The sequence below is a fragment of the Lampris incognitus genome, chromosome 2 (assembly GCF_029633865.1).
Source record: "Lampris incognitus isolate fLamInc1 chromosome 2, fLamInc1.hap2, whole genome shotgun sequence".
Classification (NCBI taxonomy): Eukaryota; Metazoa; Chordata; class Actinopteri; order Lampriformes; family Lampridae; genus Lampris; species Lampris incognitus.
In genome coordinates this window covers 105,282,586-105,300,354 of record NC_079212.1, presented here as the reverse complement: position 1 = coordinate 105,300,354, position 17,769 = coordinate 105,282,586, and the positions used below count along the sequence as shown (strand labels likewise).

Here is a 17,769-nt window from a genome sequence, read left to right as displayed (position 1 = left end):
CTGCCCAGGATTACTACTAAAACAAAAAAGGCAAAATAATAAGAGAGTGTTCGATGGAAGGACTGATCACAGCCCAGCCGGACACTTCCCTATTCTAACCAGGGAAGCTGTCTGAAACACCAAACGAATTTACAATATTCACCGCACACAAGCTGCACACAGCAACGATTAACACACACCAGGAATCCACCTCCTTACCGTCTTATTCAAAAAAATTATCCCGGACGAGCCCCCAATTGTTACGTTCCCCACTAAAGGTCCAGAGGATGAGGGGAAGTAACAAAGAAAATAAGTGTCCCGGGGGAATAAGAAAGGTGGGAAGCAGAACCAGGAGTAAAAACATAGATTTATTGACAAAAACTAACCCTATATACAATAAGAAAAGGCAACTGAAGATGCCGGATCTTAACTATCCAGGCTTAGATAACAAAACAAACTCAGATCAAACCAAAACGAAAGAAACAAGAACACTAACATAGGTTTCACCCTCCTTCTTAAGGAGTATGGAGTACTGAGACAAGAGCTTGCTCTCTGGTTGACAACACTGGCACTGTTGCGCGTCTCTCTCCGAGTTATATACCCAGGCGATGAGCAATTGGGGTCACCTGGGCTCAATCAGCAGTTCCACAGGAGGCGGAGAGGGAAAATTAGACACGCGGCACTAGGGCCGTAACACTGATCAACTGCAAGATATTTGATAATAAAATGTTGCATACTTCGTAAGTTACATTACACATAAATGTCAATGAGCCTCACTAACCTTTATTGTATTACTTACTCAGCCATGGTTTCTCATCTCCAATGCAACTTTAAAGCGCTCAGCAGCATCACTGGATGTGACATGAATGCGAAACAGATGTCTTACAGCCCTCCTACCAGCACGCTCCAGCCTCACTGAGCGTGGTTATCAAACCGGGCCGAAACGTCTGCGAAGAGATATGCAAGAGACAGATTTCTCACTTACGTTTGAAGACACGGAAAGCCACGCAAAGTCTCTGATGGATAAAACTGCTTTGGAGTCTGCTTGTTGTGCAATCAGAATTGTTTCCCAACTGGATTAGCTTGAACCTTTCTCCTACACTACTTAGAAACACTGCAGTAAATAAAAAAAAGAAACATCAAGAGAAGAGACTATATGAGGGTTTGAATTACTGGAGAGAGGAAAAAAACCCACTTCCAACAGACTGATTGTGAGCCAAAAGGCCTATTAGTGTGACTGTAAAAAAAAGAAAAGAAAAAAAGATGGTGACCATTTACATGCAACTTTAAGTTGGTTTCGTTAGTCCCATTAGCACACCCCTGTTTAGTACTGTAGTAACCCGGATGATGAGAATGCCTTCACGTGATGACAGGTTATCGATTTCACCACTACTTTATGGAGAGCCTTAACTAAATCTCTGTTCATTCTCCATGCCATTCTGCAGTAAGAAGTAGAAGCCTATAGTAATACTAAATGCTGTCCTCATGTCTTCTGATGTCCTCTTCTATTCTATTCCAGAAGATAGAAAAGATGGATGAAGCTGAAATTGTAGTAGCAAGTTTTTTTCTTATGTTCAAAGACATTTCCTGCAGTTTTCCAGCGAGGATATCCCAGTTTGCTGGGCGAAGTATAGATCCATTTGAATTGCTATATGGATTTGTGTGTGCCTGAGTGTCTACGTGTGTGTGTGTAATGAAACATTGTTTGTCTAGTACGCCAGAAAGGCTGTGTCAGATTTGTGACCTACTTTGGTGCAGTGTGTATTTTTTATGAGACTGGGGGCTAGAGATGCTCACGGTACATACCCAGATGTGCATCACACAGACACACATTCGCACAGAATCACGTGTGGGCAAACGTGCACACACACGCACAACACACATACACATTCACACACACAATGGACACAGTAGACAGACACACAATACATGCACGAGCTTCATAACAGATACTTCCAGCAAATACTTGAGACATTAACAATTAATTGAACACACACACACACACACGCAACATGTGATACCAGGCATTTCAACACACCTTTATCTAGGTAGGCAAGAGGATCAGAGAGAAATGGAAGGTTTCCTCTGTCGCTAAGCAGACTGGTTGGCATAGAGACAGATGACTGAACCACTGGCCCCTAGACAGAACACACAAAAAAAAGACATAAACAGGCATACAGACATGCAAATACACGACCACGTGCACACAAAATCACGCACACACACAAATAAGCATGCATATATTTGTGTCGAGGCAAAGGTATACAAATACACAAGGAGGCATAAAGACACTTGCACAGGGTGTGCACGTGTACACACAGGCAGTAATATATGCAAGTACAAACGTGTGTGCCTTTTTATGCATTAAGAACACACTTGTGTGCACTTAAAAAAATTGCACGCGCACATAAAGTGTGCACATAAAGTGCAAAAGTACGTCTGCACACTTTCTCGCTCCCTCTCTCTCTCTCCCTCTCTCCCACACACACACACACGAACACAGACGTACCCACATCCTAATGCAGATGCGAACACGCTCACAACCGAGCACACGTGTAACCAAACTGCTAAAGCATCTCTTTAGTATGCAAGGATGACTCAAGTCTGCTCTTTTTCTTTTTTCCTGTTTCCTTTTTTTTGTCTTTTTTTTGAGAGAGAGGAAAAGGAAATTCTTAAGTATCATCACGGTTGAGTGGCATTTCCATGCTGAAAGCTCATTTAATTCAGCCCTTAAGCTTTTTAAACGGAGTTCTCAATTAATTTTTAAATTACTGCACCGACTTGTTGACTAGCTTCTGACACTTGAGAAATTATGTTAATTTCCACACCTCCTCTTGCGCTGCTGTTGGCTCACCCTGGCAGCCCGTTCTGCAGCGCTGAGCAGGGTGTTGGATCAATGGAGGCCTTGTAGGTCTTGTGTCTATATAGAGTCAGAGGCGTTTTTGCAACAGAGTATTTCAAATTGTGCGCAGCAAACACGCATACACATGCACACCACGCATCCATTCCCCAGCTCAGCGCTTCGCCCAAGGCACTCACACACTGGCATGATGTTTCCCGTAAACAAAACGGTTATTGTTAGAGACAGGGGGGGGAAGGAAAACACAACGCAAAAAAATAATATATTACTAAAGAAACAGCACGAGCCGCAGTACATATGACGTCACTTTACGTATCACGTCGCACAAATATCCAGCATTGAGTCATCTATACAGCACATTTGGTTATCTATGGGGCAGATGTGTGCCGTCGAGAAGCGATGACGCAGAGTTCAGTGTGATGACCCAACTTGAAAGCTTGCTGTCGGATTCACTTGTTTCTGCTCGAGTAAAAAAAAAAAGGCGTCCGGGTAACGTAGCGGTCTGTTCCCCTGCCAACCAACACGGAGATCGCCGGTTCGAATCCCCGTGTTACCTCCGGCTTGGTCACTGTAGTCTACTGACTTCCGGTTTCTCCTGCGGCGGTCATACCTGTTTGTTGACGTGTGCGATTGACAAGGGTGTAGAGGAGCTCAAGCAGGAGTCGTGACAACTTTCTCTTTCGGCTACACAACGTGCACCATTTATTCCTTCCACCATTACAACAACAAAAAACCCGCGCAGCGGAAGTGTTGTCACTGTAAACCCGAACCGAGGAAACAGCAGCTGTAAACTAACGTTCCTACTAGCTCAATAAGGGGAATTATGTAGCCCCATAACCACTACACGCGTCCCCCCAGAATTCGCCTTAATACGAAAAGTCAGTGTGGCGAGGGGGGCGGATCTCTCTGCCCCAACGGCTCCGCTGAACAGGAGCTGGGGGCTGGTTAACCTTAGGCAAAGCAGCAGAGTCCTCACAGCTGGACCGGGGAAAGGGAGGGGCTGGGGAAGCAGGGGGCGGCTCGCCGGGGGAGGCGCCCCCGCCGTGGGGGCAGGGCAAGACCAACAGGGCAGTCTAAGTCCAGGTGAGCAGGCTTGAGGCGGTCCACAGAAACCCGCTCCAGCCTGCTGCCAACCTCCACCACAAAGTGCTTATCTCCAGTGTCCCGTACCCGAAATGGGCCGTCGTAGGGTGGCTGCAGGGGACCGCGGTGCGCGTCGTGACGGATGAAAACATACTCCGCCGACCGCAGCTCCGTGGGGACATAGGACTGAGAGCCGCCATGCTGAGAAGTGGGGACTGGTGCAAAAGCCCTGGCTTCCTCCTGCAGCGCAGTCCGTTCGCATCTGGCGGACCAGGGAGCTGTGGCGGTGGGAAGGAAATCCCCCGGGATCCGAAGTGGCTGTCCGTAGACCAGTTCGGCGGATGAGGACTGGAGGTCCTCCTTGGGAGCCGTCCTGAGCCCAAGCATGACCCAAGGCAGTTTGTCGACCCAGCGGTCGTCCTTGAGGGTAGCCTGCAATGCGGCCTTCATCGAGCGATGGAACCTCTCGACCAATCCATTCGCCTGAGGGTGATATGCTGTGGTGCGATGGAGCCTCACCCCTAAACCCGCGGCGATCTCCTCCCAGAGCGCTGACGTGAATTGCGGCCCTCTGTCCGAGGAGAGGTCAGATGGGGTGCCAAAGCGGGCGACCCAGGTTCCGATGAACGCTTGGCCATCGCGTGGTCCTGTCGACCATGGTGAGCAGGTATGTGAAACCACAGGAGGGGGGTAGGGGGCCTACCAGGTCCACATTCACGTGATCGAACCTCCTCTCAGGTACCGTGAAAGGTATCAGGGGCACTTTGACGTGCCGGAGCACATTGGAGCGTTGGCACTCCACACAGGTGTCAGCCCAGTCCCTCATATCCTTTTTGAGTCCATGCCAGACAAACTTTGCCGCCACCAACCTCTGTGAAGGCTTTCTGCCAGGGTGAGACAGCCCATGGACTGCGTCGAAGACCCGTCGCCTCCAAGCAGTCGGAACGACTGGTCGGGGCTGACCCGTAGAGACGTCGCACAGGAGCGTGGCGCCGGCGTCGTCGAAAGCCACATCCTCCAACTGCAGCCCTGTTTCGGCGGTCCTGCATGCCTGCACTCCTGGGTCGGCGGCCTGGTCAGCCGCCATCTGGCTGTAGTCGAGTCCCAAATGGGCGGCACCAGCGATGGCCCGGGAGAGACAGTCAGCAATCGGGTTGGACTTCCCAGCGACATGCCTCACGTTGGTGGTAAACTCTGAGATGTAGGCCAACTGTCGCTGCTGGCGGGCTGACCACGGCTCTGCCACCTTGGCCATCGCGAACACCAGCGGTTTGTGATCGACGAAAGCCGTGAACTGACGGCCCTCCAGTAGGAAACGAAAGTGCCTAACAGCGAGGAAAAGGCCAAGCAGCTCACGATCAAAGGTGCTGTATTTGCGCTCTCTCAGGTTCAACTGCCGGCTGAAGAAGGCAAGCGGCTGCCACGCACCGCTCACCCACTGCACGTAAACCGCACTGACAGCGTAGTCCGAAGCATCCGTCGTGATGGCAATGGGCGCTCCAGACACAGGGTGTGCCAGCATCGCCGCGTCAGCCAGGGCGGCCTTCACATCCTTAAAAGCCGTGTCCCTCTGCAGACCAGTCCACTGCGTGTTTGGGGGCTGTGCCCTTCAAAGCCTCATATAGGGGGCGGAGGAGATCGGCAGCCCGGGGGATAAACCGGTGGTAGAAGGACACCATGCCAATGAACTCCCGGAGAGACTGGGCCATGTGTGGGCGTGGAAAGTCTGCGACGGCCTCCGCCTTAGATGGAAGGGGGGCCGCCCCGTCCTTGGCGACCCGGTGGCCCAGGAAGTCGATGGTGCTCAGACCAAACTGGCATTTGGCCGGGTTAACTATCAACCCATGCAGGCTGAGTCTCTCGAAAAGGGCTCTGAGGTGGGACAAGTGCTCGGACACGGAGGTGCTAGCGACCAGGATGTCATCCAGGTACACACAGAGGAAAGGCGGGTCCCGCAACACTGAGTCCATGAAGCGTTGGAAGGACTGCGCGGCGTTCTTAAGCCCAAACGGCATGCGCAGGAACTCGAACAGTCCGAACAGAGTTTTCACAGCCGTTTTGGGGACATCGGCGGGATGGACGGGCACCTGGTGGTAGCCACGGACGAGGTCCACCTCGTCCGTGGGTTGAGCACCACCCATGTTTGGTCGTAGATGACGAGAATGTGGGCTGAGTGAGGTCAGGGAACTCGGAGAGAAGATGGAGAAACACGTCCTCATTGGAGAGCATGCTGGACAGCCTGACGGAGCCTGTATCGCTGAGTGCACACGCGTGTGAAGCGAAGGTGACGGCGTCAATCAGACGTCGATTCCTGACGTCCACCAGCAGCCCATGAGCACAAAGAAAATCTGCACCGAGGAGGGGAAATGCCACGTCGGCGGTGACAAAATCCCAGCTGAACCGCTGTCCGTTAAAACACATGTCAATATGCTTCGTGCCGTACGTACGGATAGCGCTGCCGTTAGCAGCTTCCATGCGGAGGGCCGTGAGCGCCCGACAGGGCGTCCACACTCGATGCAGGTACGACACTCCTCTGCGCCCCAGTGTCGCATAGGAAACGCCGCCCCGAGATGGAGTCTCGCAGGAAAAGTAGCCTGTTGTCCTCCACGCCGACGCCCATGGCCACTCGTTAGCGCCGGCCTTGGCGTTTCCCGACGAGCTGAAATTGAACGGGGAGGTGCACTTTTTCGCCTTGGCCCCGAACTTTGCATGGTAAAAGCACAGGCCGGGCTCCTGTCGCCGACCGGGGGTTGCCGCGGCGACCACCATGGAGTCACCAGGTGGTGGCGTGTGGGGATGGGCAGGGGTGAGCGCGGACGCGCAGTGCTGCTGTTGGCTGGCCAGGAAGAACTTGTCAGCTTCTTCAGCTAGCTTGCGGCAATCGGTAATGCTGGTGTTAGCCAAAGCGATCCGCACCTGAGCAGGCAGTTGTCGCAGAAATAGTTGTACAAAGACGAAATCAGGTGTGTGCGCCGGTCCCAGCAGATTCAGCATTGTGTCCATGAGCTCGGATGGCATGCTGTCACCCAAGCCTTGCAGAGAAAAGAGACGGTGGGCCCTCTCGGCGTCGGAAGTTTCAAAAATCTTCAAGAGGTGGTCTTTGAGCCCCTTGTATTTGTCTGCCGCCGGAGGATTTGTAAGGAGACTCACCACTCTAGTTGCAGTCGAACACCCGAGCGCCGATACCACGTAGTAGTATTTAGTAGCATCATCCGTTATTTTGCGGATAGCAAACTGCGCTTCCGCCTGGGCGAACCATGTCGTTGCCGATGACTCCCAGAACTCTGACAATTTGAGAGAAACCGCGTTGATTTCGTCAACGATGTTCGTTCGAAAGATTGTCTCTGATAACTACCAAGAGACAAACGTCGGGGTCACCAGTGTAGAGGATCTCAAGCAGGAGTCGTGACAACTTTCTCTTTCGGCTACACAACGTGCACCATTTATTCCTTCCACCATTACAACAACAAAAAACCCGCGCAGCGGAAGTGTGTCCCTATAAACCCGAACCGAGGAAACAGCAGCTGTAAACTAACGTTCCTACTAGCTCAATAAGGGGAATTATGTAGCCCCCTAACCACTACAAGGGCATATTTTTCGCGATGCCTGTAAAATTTACCATGGGTAAATCTCAGCGACATGCACAGAATTGTTGACAAACTTTCACCTGCCAGCAAACGGGTGAAAAGTTTCAAGTTGTACTTATCAACGTACGTCCACAATTACGAGGACGAGCGGACGAGCGGACGGATGGACGGACGGACAGACGGAAATGTGGACGTAACTTGAAACGTTTCACCCATTTACTGGGAGGTGCAGGTGAAAGTTTGTCGACAATTCTGTGCATGTCGTTGACATTTACCCATGGTAAATCTTGCAGGCATCGTGAAAAAATATACCATTGTCAATGGCACACGCCAACAAACAGGAAAGTGGTATGACCGCTGCAGTAAAAACCGGAAGTCAGTGGACTACAGTTATGCACAGAGGCCATGTCTGCGGATGGGGAGCCGGATGTGGGCACGTGTCCTGGTCGCTGCACCAGTGCCCCCTCTGGTCGGTCGGGGTACCTGGGGGGAAAGGCGTGATCCTCACGCGCGCTACATCCCCCTGGCGAAACTCCTCACTGTCAGGTGAAAAGAAGCGGCTGGCGACTCCACATGTAATTTGGAGGAGGCATGTGGTAGTCTGCAACGCCCTCCCCCGAGCGGCAGAAGCGGGTGGAGCAACGACCAGGACAGCTTGGAATATAGGGTAATTGGCCAAGTACAATTAGGGAGAAAAAAAAGGGGGGGGGCTAGTTTTGTTTTAAAAAGTGCTGTATAAATAAAAGTGTATTCTTTTTATTATTATTATTATTATTATTATTATTTGATGCACATACTTTCATACATTCATATAAATTATATATGTATGTAAAGTATCATTTATTTGTTTGTTTGTCCTTTTATCTATTCTTGAACTCATTTAAACATTAGTCAGATTTCGATAATCCTCTTGTGCTTAATGATTTGGATTAGCAAGGCCCCCATATGCATCTCACTGCTAATGATGACACTTGCTTGCTGGTTGTCCATCGTGCCCGATGATGACCATCTTCTTCTATTTGTGTGTCCTCTGAGGACTCAGATAGCAGAAGATACCTGCGCAGAGATGGTTTTTAAAGTGGCATGGGGGGTGCGCTTCTCCCAACGCCACATGACTTGATTGTAGAGGAGATGGTTCCGATGGCAAGGGGGATCCCTAGATGACCGGCACCTCCACACAACTGCAGGGGGCTGCCGGAAATCCAGTTTTTTGGAAACCGCCTCAAAGCGTGCCGCCACAGCTTGCTTTTCTGTTGGGGTAAGCTCCCTTAGCCTTATGTCTTCCAGACTCACCCACAAGGCAGCGGGGCAGTGGTTGATAGGTGCCAGGGCGTATCCACCAGGGTGGGCCTGCACACCATATCTCTGGGGCCCACTGCTGCTCCGAGATCCCCTGCCAAGTTAGCCTGGGGCCGCAAGACCCCAGTTACCACGTGTGGCCACGGGGAGGCCTGGCAGGAGTCTTGGTGAAGGAGAGGCTATGTACTGGCAAGGGAAGGCTTACACGCTAGGATGCTTCCCTATTCGCCACAAAGGCTAGCCAGCGGCAGCAAGCTAAGGGCAAGAAGGACACAAGCGGGTTGGAAGAACACATGCACCTTCCCTCCAACTACACACTGCTGCACTAGACGCATCACAACACCCTGTGTGTATGTACACACACACACACACACACACACACAAATACACACACACACACACACACACACACACACACACACACACACACACACACACACACACACACACACACAGAGGACTTTGTCAGTACTGGCTGACCCACCACTGACACAACAGCCTCTGTAATGCATGTAACATTATTCATCTGTGCAATTTCACAGAACATCATCAACAGATAGATCATTATGTTGAATTTCACTTAAAAACATGGTGACAAGCTGCTAAAACATAAAATTAATTTTCACAGTTTGGTTCAAGAAAGAAGCGATGAGGTGGAAGAGCGCTTTTAGTCCATTTTGTCTCGTTTTTTCTGCTTCTAAACAGATATCTATCAAATGAAGTGTTTAGATGTTTAATTTAAAGCTAAATTGGCTGTTACTTTCTGACAGCGGTTAGAACAGTGTGAAGGGTGGTACGGTGGCCCAGTGGTTAGCACTGTTGCCTCACAGCAAGAGGGTCCTGGGTTTGAACCCCAGGCCGTCCCAGGTCCTTTCTGTGTGGAGTTTACATGTTCTCCCCGTGTCTGCGTGGGTTTCCTCCGGGTGCTCTGGTTTCCTCCCACCGTCAAAAAGACATGCGTGTTAGAGTTAATACTCCTGTCTGTGCCCCTGAGCAAGGCAATGGAAAGAAGAACTGGGGTTGGTTCCCAAGTGCTGCAGCTGCCCACTGCTCCTATACAATAGGATGGGTTAAATACAGAGAACAGATTCACTGTAACCTGTACAATGACAAAAACAAATTGGCTGGTGGCTGGTTGGTGAATGCATCAAAAGCAAGCGAACAGCAACACCACCCTTGGAGTCTTCAACCATTCTGATGCTTTGCGTTGTTCTTCCTCTTCCTGATCTTCTTCTGTTTTGTTTTGTTTTTTTTTTCCCCACAGCATTGAAAGAGAGAACCAAACATACACATCTACAACACCCTCCCACCAGCTCTACCCTCCCTGCTGCGTTCCACTCACTTCCTCCCGGCCACCCACTGCCCCCTTTCCTCCCCCTCAGTACCCTCCAGGGTTCCTATTAAGGGGTTCTCCGCGGTGTTCTGGAAAAGTTCCACACGCCCCGGGGCCCTCGGACCTTCATGCGTCTCCCAGTGACAGAGTCCACCCACACCTTCACCCACCACACCACCACCAACACCACTACCACCACCACCATGAGCTGCGAGCAAGAGTTTGGAGAGGGGGGCATGAGCGTCACCCTCACACTGCGTCTCCTCATGCACGGCAAGGTGAGGCAGGAGGCAGCGGGAGGGGGAGAGTCGGGGGACCGGGCATGCTGTTTTACCTGCTACTGTACAGCGTTTTGACCCGTCGTCACATATTGAAACAACTTCCCACATTTTGAAGTAAAATATCTAAAGTACACATTTCGCTATGTAAACATTGGACAATCAATTTAGATTATTGTCCAATTATAATCTTTGGCATTCTCCACCTCAACGTTACCACTCTCTTACGTCACAGAGTTTGATTGGTCATAAATTAAAGTACTCTTCAGTCAATAAACGCTACAAGGCACGTAATCAAAGATCACTCTCATTATTAGCAATCTATATGCTTATCTGTTATTCAATCTTACGATATGTTGTTGTGCGCTTACTAGTGGACAAGAGCATAACTGCAGGTGGGATACAAATATGTCTAGTTTTATTCCTTTTTGCACTGGTAACCCATAGAGAGGACAGTAAACCTGTCCCACATTGGCATGCAAAGTCTTACTGTCTGTCCTGCATTTGAACTGTTTGCATCTAGTCCCCCTGAAGGAGACAGAGGGAAAAGGAGAGAAAGTGAGAAGAACTTCATAGATAGATAGATAGATAGATAGATAGATAGATAGATAGATAGATAGATAGATAGATAGATAGATAGATAGATAGATAGATAGATAGATAGATAGATAGATAGATAGATAGATAGATAGATAGATAGATAGATAGATAGATAGATAGATAGATAGATAGATAGATCTGTTTCTCTGTGCATCTGTTGGTCTTTTTGTCCTGTGCGAAAGACAAGTAAAAAGTGATTCTCTGCGTTCTTTCCACAGGAAGTAGGAAGCATCATCGGCAAGGTGAGAAAGACCTCAGTGATCCTTCTGACTTTTTAATTACTAATATTCTGCTCATTAAAAGAGAATTTGAAACGTCAAACCCCTGATTATCCTGTCATTATCATTAACATTCACTGAAAACGATTTTGTGGTTGAATTTCCAATTTGACCAAATGAAATGGCTGTGTGAATTATAACCACTACAGTTTGTAATAACAGATAAATGATACATTATACAAATACTGGAACATGCGGAGAGTAATTTCACAGCAATGTACACATTATAAAATCCCTATCCATCTTAAACCGTGGCATTTCTAAAACTGGCCTGCAGCTCATGATAACACACTTCCAGAGTAATCCTAATTTGACCTCTGATATAAAGTTACCATGAAAAATGCATTAATAGTGCATTCTAGTTAGGACTTGTCACTCCAATTCCTCTTAATTCCAAAGTAGATGCCCTCCAGGGATGCAATAATTTGACTAGGGGTGATTCAAATAAAATCCTGCCACAATTTTCCCAGATATGAAAAATTGTGAACTGCGAGATGTTTATGGCCTCTAATTGTAGCTCAGTTTCTAATAAACCATATATGTATATAGATATATTCTCTTTTTTTCTCCTCCACATTGCTTTTGATGCATAGCCTATTAGTCCGAAGTCTGATACGAAGACAGCATGAACACTACATAAAAAGTGTGATAGAGTTATAGTTAGGCCGCGTCAGTACAATCTGTCGTCACGCCACAGGAGCAGCTCTCCAGGATCCCGTCTTGCATTAAGCCAGATTGCCAGGCAGCGGAGCAGAACTGATGTTCACCACAGCTCTCTTATCTAACCACAGCAGACTTGTATGAATGGGGCAGGTGTTAAAATTAGATAGTATTTAAAATTCTGGTGCAAGATGACTCTTATATGAGGGGAAAAGAATACATATGGCTTTGAACCCCCCCCCCAGCCTAATTTGTCCAGAAAAGGTTTTCCTTTGCCTTTTGTAACTTCCTGCCTCATATAGTTTGATATGGTCACACGTGGAAGCTGCCCGGCCTTCTAAGCCCTTTACTGTAGTCCACTGACTGGCTCCAGGGGGACAGTTATGGGTCAAGTACCTTAAAATAACATTGATGTTGATTCGGGAGCCTCATTCACTTTTTCCACCCAGGACTTCTCAGTTAGTCTCACCACTGCCCCCATTTAGAAGAGACATAGCAGCTTATTAGAGTTCCTGGCTTCATTTGGGACAGTTATACACTATGTTAACATTTGTTACTGTCAAACAATATTACCTTTACTCGATACAGATTACATTGTAATAAACCAGAACAACTAAATCGACATGTCTTTATGCATGCTCAATAATCCAGTTCATCTGGACACAACTTTTTTTGGGGGAGAAACGGGGAATCAAAGAGGCCATCTATGTGAAGAGGGAACGACCATCCCTGAAGGGGGGGGGGGTAAGAGTACATTTGTTACCATCTTACAATGCTGTCATTGCAAACATTCCCAAATCCTCTGTGAACAGTACACAAGGCTGTTGGAACTCTAGTTAATGATCACTGGTTTCAGCCGTTATGCCACTGTGTTGTTTATAAGGGTGGGGACACCTGCAGTCAGCTGAGACTGAAGAGGTCACTTAGATGATCGAAGAAACATTTCTCTCTAGAGAAATGCTGTGTCCAGATGAACTGATTCACCTTCCTGTAACTAAATCGGCGCATTTGCAATATAATAATTTCTTAGATCGAGAATGAAATCCATAAACCTCCTGCAGTAAACACCACTGCAGCTCAAGCACCAAGAAGATTATTTTTTAGCAGTTTCATTCCATAAATGTAACTCTTGCAAAAAGAAAACAGAAAAAAAAGAAAAAATGTTGGTATTAAAGAAAAAATCAAGGAGGTGTTTTTTGAGCTCATTTGATATCCTAAGATTGTGGTCTAAATTCAGAATGATTGTAGATACACACGATTACAGGCTGTAATGAAAGCCAACAGTATGACCAGCATAGCAAATTTAGGCTGAAGCACGTTATACTACTGCTGTAGCAGGCCAATAGATGGACTTTTAAATCTATACATATCAGTATTAGAGAATTTATGCACACAGTACATCATTGAAAATGCTTCTTGCCATTGGCATCCTTTGATCGAGTAATTGGTTCAATAAATAATGCCTTATACATCTGCTTTCATTTGAAATGTTGGTCCCTTTTAATCTCAGGTGCTAATTATAATATCAATTATATAATTGATATTATAATGCTAACAATGATAATAGTGATTATTATTTGTATGAATATTATGTCTGTATTTTTTATCATTATTGTTTAAACTCTGTGAAATGTGATGCTATTAAGATAACATTGCTTTGTGTGACTTTCCACAGAAAGGGGAAACAGTAAAGAGAATACGAGAAGAGGTAAGATCACCCCCCCCCCTTATAAATAAATCCTACAGTATATTCCCTGGATTTTTTTTATATATGTCCCTCTTGTCCAGCCTCTCTGAATCCTTAATAAATCCTTCATTTCCTTTCTTTAAGTTGTTGTGTTGATTTTAATTTAACCAGACCATTTCTAGACAACAGCAGAGTGTCACATATTACTAGAGTTGGGATTGACCTGATCCAATATCGGTATCGGATGCCGATACTGATGTAATTCACACCATTATTTTGAGAGTGTGTGAGTTAAAATGTCACGTGGTCGTACGTGCAAACGCGCAAATTACTCTGGTAAATCTGCCAAATCTGCCAAATCTAGCAACAATCCATGTAACTGTCACGGTGTTCCAAAAATTAAGCGGTCTATAGCTGATATTTAAAAAAAGCAAAATTAGGAGAGAGAGGAGGAGGTTGGGGGGGCAATGAGAGGTTCCGACTCAGACGCCACTGATAATGAAAGCGCAGGCAGGGAGAGACCGACTGAGCCAGTGAAGAAGAAAAAGTACTACAACACAACCACAATGGCTAACGCAGTACTCATGGTTGCGGTATGAGGGGGAAACTATGCTGTGTGTAGGCAATGTGGCCCTTCCATTGCAGGCAACTCTAAACTTTTTTTACAGGGTCAACACAGTTTCAGCTTGAAACTTTGAAGTTGCACAATGACAGTAAGAAACACAAAACCTGCAGGGACCAATGCATGACCTGAAACACCGAGCCCCTCCTGACTACTTTTCAGTGAGTAACTGCTCAACGGAGGAGAATGAAAAGGTCATCAAATTCAACACTGCCTATAACATAGTGAAAGATGAGCTCCCGTTCACAAAATTCAAATCTTAATAATATCAAATTCAATCTTAATATTCAGATTAAAAATGTTTGCAAATATCAAGTCTCGAGTCAATGTCAATCTTTACATCAATACAAAACTAGGGTACGCAAATTAAGACAACTATTCATGAGCATGCAAGGTCACTGATTAATAGCATACTGTACTGAAAAGAAAAGAAAAATTGGAGGGGTGCGACCAAATCATGTGCTGGTGTGACCAATTGAGCAAGTTGGTAGCACTGTTAGTCTGGAGCAGGTATGGGCTTGGCTAGTACTTGGATGGGAGACCTCCTGGGAAAATGAGTTGCTGCTGGAAGAGGTGTTGGTGGGCCCGTAGGGAGCAGTCCTCCCTGTGGTCCTAATAAAACAACAAAAACTCCCAGTGCAGTGACGGGAACACTGTGCTGTAGGAGGTGCCGTCCTTCAGATGAGACGTTAAAACTGAGGTCCTGACTCACTGTGTTCATTAAATATCCCATGGTACTTATCGGTGTCCTGGCAAAATTCCCAACCTGGCGCTCTCCATCTGGCCACTTAATCATCCCCTGTGTAATTGGCTCAATGATTCCTCTTTCTCCACCTCAAGCTGATGTGTGATGAGCGTTCTAGTGCAAACTGGCTGCCGTGCATCACCCAGGTGGATGCTACACATTGGTGGTGATTGAGGTGAGTTTCCCCTTCAATCTGAAGCGGTTTGGGTGTCTAAATAAAGCACTATATAAATGTAATGATTATATATACTATATATACATACATACATACATATGCATATATACATACATACATATGCATATATATATATATATATATATATATATATATATAAATCCAATGACTCAGGTTAATTCTTTATGAGACAGTACAAGCCTGTTTCATGCCATAAGCAATCAGCTGTCCATAAGCAATCATCAGCTGTCAATTGACAGCTGATGATTGTCCCAGGTCCTTTCTGTGTGGAGTTTGCATGTTCTCCCCGTGTCTGTGTGGGTTTCCTCCAGGTGCTCCGATTTCCTCCCACCACCAAAAAGACATGCATGTTAGGGTTAATATTCCTGTCTGTGCCCCTGAGCAAGGCAATGGAAAGAAGAATTGGAGTTGGTCCCTGGGCGCTGCAGCGGCCCACTGCTCCTATAAAATAGGATGGGTTAAATGCAGAGAACAAATTCGTTGTAAGGATACAAGTCATTGTTAAGAATACAATGACAAAACAAAGTGGCTTTCTTTCTTTCTTTCCTTATTTTTTCTACAATTATAGCCTCCCATCCATGCCATGTCATATCAGAGTGTCAGTTAACCAAAATCCAAACATGCATTCTGTAATTGGGCAATCTCGGCCGTCTGCTGCCTGTAAATCAGTTAGAATGAATTACTTAAAACAGCTTTGTAAATATGCTTGAGGCGAGAGGGGTATTAATGGCTAGCGAGTAAACTGCAACCAGTCTTGGGCAGCCTTGGCAACCCCCCCCCCCCATTGGAATGCCTTCATGCTTTTCCTCCCTCTCACAGTAGAGGAATGTAACAAAACATACTGGAAGAAAGACAAAGAAAGACAAAGGGGTAGAGAGGAAAGAGTAAAACCAAGAGAAAGCTAGTAAAGAGAGATTAAAAGTGAAAAAGAGACAGCACATGACTCATCAAGGAAAATGAATGAGAATAAAGAGCACTACAGAAAAGAGGGTAAGAGGCAAAGGAAAAGATTGAGGTACAGAGAAACAGGCAAGAAAGTGGAAAGCCCCTTTTCCAAATCCAAAATACTTTGAATTTTTCTGGATTTCAAACCCTGTGATTGCTGATAAGACCTCCTCTCAGACCACCACATGGATTCCAGGGTTTTTTTTTTCTGTTAGCTGCCTTTCAAGAACAGCCACCACATCCACATGCATTTCAATTACTGTATGTCACATAGCTTTCTGCTGTACGATCACTGCCTATAGCGACAGGTCAACCACATAAATCCCAGTGTGTGGCTTGTTTCCATACAGTTGCACAACAGGAAGTTTGTTTTGAATCAGCTGCACATGGAAACTTACAGTGCAGCCGAAGTGGGAGGAATATTTGGCTGCAGTAGTGAGAAGCTGTCATCCAAGCATTTGTCAAATTAAACAAATTTGCAATTCTTGTGTTCAAAGTTCTGCCGTCAAACAAACTCCAGTTTTTCAGATTCTGTGAAGCTTGTTCAGACAGACACCGTACCAGGAAAGCACTGTGCCAGTACCTAAAAAGGTCACTGTGTCGCAGCCTGGACAGATATATAGAGGACCCTTTAGACTAAGGGGGATCCCTGTAAAAACTCAGGATATCAGCTTGTTCTGTGAGGGGTAACGATAACAGTCAGAGTGAGAGAGAGGAAGACAGAAATGGAGATGGGCAGACCAGAGAGAAAATTACTTTGATAGACAATGGCAGAGAAAGGTTGAAACCAATAAAGAAAGGATCACAACGAGGAACAGAGATAAATAAACAATAAAAAAGACAAACTGAGACAAAAGGGAGCAAGCCAGTACCAAACAGCGAGAGGGAGAACGACTGAAAGAGAGAGAGAGAGAGAATGAGAGGCCAAGACAAATAACTGCATTCCCATCCAAGTGATTTTACGTGACTTTTGTCATTTCCAATACAAAAAGTTTGAATGAAACTGCAAATAATTTAAAGAAAAACGAAATCCCCCAAATTTGCTTTGAAATGTTTGTGCTCACTTGAGGTGAATAAACGTTTTATTTGATGAAGCGTTAATTGCACTGGAAACATATTTGCGAAAAACAATGCAAATATAATTCAATCATACAATCGGCTATTTCTTCATCTTAACCTCTGCTGCTAGACGGTAACAGACACAGATGGACAGAGGGAATAAAAACATGCCACTGTCTGATATGAAAAAACAAAACATGATAGTGAAATTAGAGGGAAACAGCGATGTAATGCAGCTATTTACTTATGTGGCCACCTGCTGAACCAAAAGCGCAATAAAAAACTTGTCAGACATGAATCAGTTCTTCATAGTATTTGTCCGTCTTTTTGAATGGTGTCCAAGTGTCAGACATGAATCAGTTCTTCATAGTATTTGTCCGTCTTTTTGAATGGTGTCCAAGTATGGACATATGACGCAGGCCATGTACGTAAGCCCACGTATGTCATATTTGCTAGACGGAAGTTAGACGGGAACATGATTAATGACAGAGGAAGAGAGCTTCCCACCCTGGCAGAATAATACAGTGTTGAAAAGAGACGACATTCATTTGCAGCCAT

General features: G+C 46.3%; 1 protein-coding gene across 1 annotated transcript in view; it reads left to right on the top strand.

Annotated features, from left to right (window-relative positions):
• Positions 1-17,769, top strand: part of pcbp4 (poly(rC) binding protein 4) — a 216,550-nt gene that overhangs the window by 114,267 nt on the left and 84,514 nt on the right. Inside the window, exons 2-4 of the mRNA XM_056273421.1 lie at positions 10,073-10,419; positions 11,238-11,261; positions 13,633-13,665. Coding sequence (XP_056129396.1) covers positions 10,270-10,419; positions 11,238-11,261; positions 13,633-13,665 — 207 coding nt within the window. The 5' untranslated portion in view covers positions 10,073-10,269. The remainder of the gene's footprint in view (positions 1-10,072; positions 10,420-11,237; positions 11,262-13,632; positions 13,666-17,769) is intronic.